General features: G+C 36.4%; 1 protein-coding gene across 1 annotated transcript; it reads left to right on the forward strand.

Annotated features, from left to right (window-relative positions):
• The first annotated feature begins 452 nt into the window (after positions 1-452).
• LOC115271867 (olfactory receptor 56A3-like) lies at positions 453-1,400 on the forward strand. The gene has a single exon (XM_029914841.1). It carries the CDS (start codon positions 453-455, stop codon positions 1,398-1,400), a length of 948 nt encoding a protein of 315 aa, XP_029770701.1.
• The last annotated feature ends 5,649 nt before the right edge of the window (positions 1,401-7,049 follow it).

Below are 7,049 nucleotides of genomic sequence, written 5' to 3' on the forward strand. Positions count from 1 at the left end.
TCTTATCTGTGTAAATGATTATAGTTGGATTGTCATGTGGCCCTTAAAAAACATCAGCAGCAACAACAACAAAACCACAAAGAGGAAGAAACCTACAAGTACAAACTGGGAAAAAACTGTCAAAAAATTAATTTTCTAAGTAATATTTTCCTCCTTAGTTTCTTCAGAGATATTATAATTCTATTGAAAATGAACTTTGAATGAACCAAACATGTACAAACAAACCATATTACCTCAGTCCTCTATACTGTTTAGTGATAGGAATGGCTCTGGAAGCATGGCACAAAGGATAAACACGTGAATTCACATGGCTCTGAGTGACCGGCTAGGACTCACAAGTTTCACGTAAGTAAAGTAAATTGTTCTAAATTCATGTGGTTTAAGTCAGTATCTAATTTTTATCCTAATTTTACAGATCACTAAAAGACAGCTATAGAAATACATGACAAAATATGACAGCACACCAAAATGGAACCATCTCCATTGAGGTTCCAGACTTCATTCTGAATTGTTTTGTCAGGTCCCCCAGCTGGAAGTTCTGGTTGTCCCTGCCCCGAAGCCTTCTCTTCCTTCTGGCCATGGGGGCCAACAGTATTCTCCTGCTCACCATCTGGCTGGAGGTTTCTCTGCATGAGCCGATGTACTACTTGCTTAGTATCCTCTCCTTGCTGGACATTGTTGTCTGCCTCACTGTCATCCCCAAGGTTCTGACCATCTTCTGGTTTGACCTCAAGTCCATCAGTTTCTATGCCTGCTTCCTCCAGATGTACATCATGAATTGGTTCTTTGCCATGGAATCCTGCACATTCATGGTCATGGCCTATGACCGCTATGTGGCCATCTGCCACCCACTGAGGTACCCATCCATCATCACTGACCAATTTGTAGCCAAGGCTGCCATTTTTATTTTGGCCAGGAATAGTATTATTACAATGCCCATCCCCATTCTATCTTCCCAACTCCATTATTGTGGGATAAATGTCATTGACAATTGTATCTGTGCCAATATGGCTGTCTCCAGGCTCTCGTGTAATGATGTCACCATTAGTCGCATCTACCAGTTTGTTGGAGGCTGGACACTGCTAGGATCTGACCTCATCCTCATCTTTGTCTCCTACACCCTCATACTGCGAGCTGTGCTGAGACTCAAGGCAGAGGGTGCTGTGGCGAAGGCCCTGAGCACATGTGGCTCCCACTTCATCCTTATCCTCTTCTTCAGCACCATCCTTCTGGTCTTTGTGCTCACTCATGTGGTGAAGAAAAAGGTGTCCTCTGATGTGCCAGTCTTGCTCAACGTCCTTCATCATGTCATCTTCTCAGCCCTCAACCCCATTGTGTATGGAGTGAGAACCCAGGAGATCAAGCAAGGAATTAAGAAATTATTGAAGAAAGTATGCTAACAAAGACAAGATCTCTGCATTCCTAATATAGGATGAGTTTTGAATCAATAATGGGTGAGTGGGCTGAAATTCATAGCTATTGGCTCTTGTGTTCTCTTTAATAAAACTTAAATTTCATTGTATGTCTCCCTTTCTCTCACTTCTCTTTTAACAATATCCTTGACATCTTTACCTTTTTCCCATGCATCTTATCCTATTTTGACAAAATATTGGGATTTCTTAGACAGGTACCTTAATGAGAATTTTATTTCTGAATATATAGCTATTAATATTAATATTAATATTTATTCTTGAATATACAACTTTGGATATTTTTGGGTAGAGCTGTGTAAAATGCAAAGTGTTTTTATTCTTATTTTTATAGAAGGGAGCATTTTGGAAACACATAGGTGTGAAATTTCAGTACTGAATATTGGAAGGTTGCTTGTGGTCTACAATTTGGTCTGAAATTGGGTGGTCTTTTGAAATGTGCATTGGAAGATGATGGGGAGTTTGCATGAGTTTCTCATTGCGCAACAATTAGCAATTAATTTGATTAGATTTAAGGGCTTCTAAATTCTCCTCCCCATTGTGTTTGTGCTTTGGATATTTGTCTTTTGGATCTAGGGTATCATTCTTTATGGTGTGCAAACATAGTGCTGTTAATGAGTGAAGAATTGTAAGACTTGTAATATATGATCCAGTAATAATAACTTAAAATGTTGAAAACGTATTATCTGAATGTTGTATCATATTAATTGGACAGTTTCTTTTTTTTAATTTTTAATGTTTTTTTTTTTCCTGAGAGACAGAGAGAGACAGTGTGAACAGGGGAGGGTCAGAGAGAGAGGGAGATACAGAATCTGAAGCAGGCTCCAGGCTCTGAGCTAGCTGTCAGTGTCTTTATCCACTCACCAGTCAATGGACATTTGGGCTTTTCCCATAATTTGGCTATAATCTAGCCATGCAGCAGTTGATAGCGCTGCTTTAAACATTGGGGTGCATGTTCCCCTTCAAATCAATATTCTTGTATCTTTGGATAAATGCCTAGTAGTGCAATTACTGGGTCATAGGGTAGTACTATTTTAATTTTTAATAAGCCTCCGTGCTGGTTTCCAGAGTGACTGCTCTAGTTTACATTCCCACCAACAGTGCAAGAAGGTTCCCCTTTCTTTGCACTCCCCCCTGAAACTTGCTGTTTCTTATTTTGTTCATTTTAGTCATTCTTACAGGTGTGAGGTGGTATCTTATTGTGGTTTTGATTTATATTTCCTTGAAGTTGAGTGATGTTGAGTATCTTTTCATGGGTCTGTTAGCCGTTTAGATGTCTTCTTTGGAAAAAATATCTGTCTATTCATGTCTTCTGCCCATTTCCTCATTGGATTATTTCTTTTTTGGGTGTTGAGTTGGTAAATTCTTTACATTTTGGATATTAACCCTTTATCGGATATGCCATTTGCAAATGTCTTCTCCCTTTCCATCAGTTGTCTTTTAGTTTTGTTGATTGTTTCCTTCACTGTGCAGAAGCTTTTTATCTTGATGAGGTGCCAATAGTTTATTTTTGCTTTTGTTTCCCTTGCCTTTCGAGACATGTTCAAGTAAGAAGTTGCCACGGCTAATCAAAGAGGTTGCTGTCTGTGTTCTCCTGTAGGATTTTGGTGGCTTCCTGTCTCACCTTTAGGTGCATTTATTATTGTGTACGGCATAAGAAAGTGGTCCAATTTCATTCTTCTGCATGTCAGTGTCCAGTTTTTCCAGCATCATTTGTTAAAGAAACTGTCACTTTTCCATTGGATACTCTTTCCTGCTTTGTCAAAGATTAGTTGGCCCTATATTTGTGGGTCCATTTCTGGATCTATTCCAGTGATCTATGTGTCTGTTTTTTCTCTTGTTTTAAAATGCCATACTGTCTTGATGACTACTGTGTAATACAGCTTAAAGTACAGAATTGTGAGGCCTCTAGCTTTAGTTTTCTTTTTCAACATTACTTTGGCAATTTGAGGTCTTTTGTAGTTTCATACAAATATTAGGATAGTTTGTTCTAGTTCTGGTTGTTCTAGAATGCTGGTGTTATTTTGATATTATCATGTCATCAGCAAATAGTGAATGTTTTACTTCTTCTTTCCCAATTTGGATGACTTTTATATTTTTTTCTTGTCTGACTGCTCTGTCTAGGACTTGCATTACCATGTTGAGTAAAAGTGGCAAGAGTGAACATCCTTGTCTTGTTCCTGATCTAAGGAGAAAAGTTCTCAATTTTTCACCATTTTTTATGATGTGAACTGTGGGTTTTTCATTATGGACTTTATTATATTGAAGTATGTTTCCTCTACACCCATTTTGTTGGGGTGTTTTTTTTTTATGAATGAATGTTGTACTTTGTCAAATGCTTTTTCTACATCCGTTGGAATGATCATATCTTCTTTATCCTTTCTCTTGTTGATGTGATTTATAACATTGATTGACTTACAAATACCATACTACTACTGCATCCCAGGAATAAATCCCACTTGACTATGGTGAATGATTTTTAAAATTTATTGTTGGATTTTTTTACTAGTAGTTTGTTGAGGATATTTGTGTCCATGTTCATCATGGATATTGGCCTATAGTTCTCTTTTTTTGTAGTGTCTTTTTCTGGTTTTGGTATCAGGGTAATGTGGGCCTCATAGGATATACTTGAAAGTTTTTCTTTCTCTTCTATTTTTTTGGAAAAATTTGAGGAGAATAAATAGTAACTCTTTAAATGTTTGGTAGAATTCACCTCTGAAGGAATTTTATCCTGGACTTTTGTTCATTGGGAATTTTTTTATTACTGATTTAATTTCATTGCTGATAATTGGTCTGTTCAAATTTCTTATTTCTTCCTAGTTCAGGTTTTGGATATTTTCTAGGAATTTATCTATATATTTTTTGTTGTCCAATTTGTTTGAATATAGTTGTTCATAGCATTCTCTTATAATCCTTTATATTTCTGTGATGGTGGTTATTATTTCTCTTCTTTCATTTCTGATTTTGTTTATTTCTCTCTCTCTCTCTCTTCCCTACCCATCCCTGTCTCTCTTTTGCCTGATGAATATGGCTAAAGGTTTATCAATTTTGTTGATCTTTTCATAGAACCAGCTCCTGGTTTCATTTATTTATTTATTTATTTATTTATTTATTTTTTTAGTTTCTCTTTTGTTTATTTCTTCTCTAATATTTATTATTTCCTTCCCTCTACTGGTTGTGGATTTTGTTTGTTCTTTTTGTAGCATTTTAAGGGTAAGTTTAAGTTGTTCATTTGAGATTTTTCTTGCTTCTTGAGGTAAGCCTGTATTGCTATAAACTTCCTTCCCTCTTAAAACAGCTTTTGCTGCATCACAAAGATTTTAGACCTTTGTGTTTTTATTTTAATTTGTCCCTATGTGTTTTTCTTAATTTCCTCTTTGACTTCTTGATTGACCCATTCATTATTTAGTAACATGTTATTTAACCTCTATGTATTTTGTGGTTGTTCCAGATTATTTCTTGTGGTTGATTTCTAGTGCCATATTGTTTGGTCTGGAAAGCTGCATACTATGGCTTCAATCTTTTTGAAATTATTGTATGTTGTTTTGTGAATCTACTCTGGATAATATTCCTTGTGCACTTGGAAAAGAATGTCTGTTTAGCTGTTTTTAGGATGGCATGATGTGAATATATTTGTTAGATCATCTGATCCAATTTAAAATCATTCAAAAAACCCATTAAAAATCCATTCAAAACCCCTATTTTTCATGTTGATTTTCTGTTTGAATTATCTATCCATTGATGTAAGCGGGATGCTAAAATCCCCTACTGTTATTGTATTCCTATGGATTGCTTTATGTTTGTTAATATCTGCTTTATGTATTTGGTTGTTATCATCTTGGGTCCAAACATATTTGTAATTGTTATATATTCTTGTTGGATTTTTCCCTTTATGATTATGTAGTGTTCTTCTTTGTCTTTTAGTACAATCATTGTTTTAACGTGTATTTTGTCTGATGTAAGTATTGCTCCCTGGCTTTCTTTTCACTTCCATTTGCATGATAAATGTTTTTCCATTCCTTTACTTTCAATCTGCATGTGTCTTTAGGTCTGAAATGGGTCTTGTAAGCAGAATATAGATGCGTCTTGCTTCTGCTCATTTATCCCTTCCATCACTCCACTCCTATACAACCTAGGACATTTAGAGACTCCAATCTCACTAATCCACTATATGGATGACATCATATTAATCAGTTTGGTTACACAGAAAATGTCAAGAACCCTAGATTATGTGATAACACACATGCACACGACATGGTAGAAGAGAAATACCAAAAGGATTTAGGAATTTGTCTTATTCAGGATGTTTTTTACATTTCCAGTGGTTAGGAGCATGCTCAGACATCACCCTCATGTATAAGAACAAACTATTGTATTTTTCACCTCTATCACTAAGAAAGAAGCCTTTTTGGATTTTGGAGACAACATGTAATACTTTTGAGAATTCTGATATGATTCCTGATCTGTTAAACAGGTGACGTTGAAGGTTATTTTTTTTTAAAGGCTGACAGGTTTTTTTTGTGGGGGGGCAAGAGCAAGAGATAACTCTGCTGCACATTTAGGCTTAGGTTCTAGCACTCCTACTTCTCAGATCATTGGATTTAGGAGATACAATTGTGCTTGGGAGATTCAGTGGTATTAATGGTAGATAAAGAATCTATGTGTAGTCTCTGACAAGTCATAAAATAAGAGTCCCAGGATAAGACTATAAAGTTTGCAGGAAAGACTTCAGAGAGCTAGCCACCATTAAAAACACAGCTCCAGCTGTCTGAGGCAAGAAAGAGTCTGCTTGTACAGGCATAGCAGGAACCCGTACTATCAAGAGAATAGTATTTTTGGAGTTGCCTAGAGCAACTACAGAGATCACAAATTACACTAGCTTTTGTCTCAGAACTTATTTGACTTATCTAATTTACATGAATGCCTTTCCCTCTCCTAACACCTGTGGCTTCAAGAAAGCTCCCAATAAGTAGATAAAAGGGGAGGAAAAAGACGAGTAGATAAAAGGGAAGGAAGAAGCTCAAGTCTATGAATGAATGAGTCACATCATGGTGTGCAAGGTAGAAATGGATTATGGCCTCATTGCAACTTAAATCATGGGTTAACCACAAAGATGGAGACAGTGCTCTGAGCAGTACATCAGGTCATTAACTTGGCACAAAGAGAGAATTAGTAAGATTTTTAAAATCAGAGGCAAAGAAATTGGGGAAAAAGCATATGAATACCCTAATGGGATTTGGCATAAAGCAAGCAAATCTTTACAGTTCACATTAATGCTCACCTCAGAGCTTGTGTCAGGGAAGAGGGGCCAATAAACAGCTGGGCACCTAGAAACTAGATTTCTGGGCACCTAGATTTCTAGAAACTTTGATTAGACATGAGAAGTGTCTAGAATGACTGGTAAAGGAGAGAGATGAAGCACATGATTTATAGTTTCTGGACTGACTGCAGTAGCAAGAATATCTTAAATCCTTCTAATAGGCAACCGACAGAATGGGAAAAGATAGTTGCAAATGACGTATCAGATAAAGGGCTAATATAAAAAATGTCCAAGGAACTCACCAAACTTCACAATCACAAAACAAATAATCCAGTGAAGAAATGGGCAGAAGATATGAA

This window comes from Suricata suricatta, chromosome 11, assembly GCF_006229205.1.
Source record: "Suricata suricatta isolate VVHF042 chromosome 11, meerkat_22Aug2017_6uvM2_HiC, whole genome shotgun sequence".
Classification (NCBI taxonomy): domain Eukaryota; kingdom Metazoa; phylum Chordata; class Mammalia; order Carnivora; family Herpestidae; genus Suricata; species Suricata suricatta.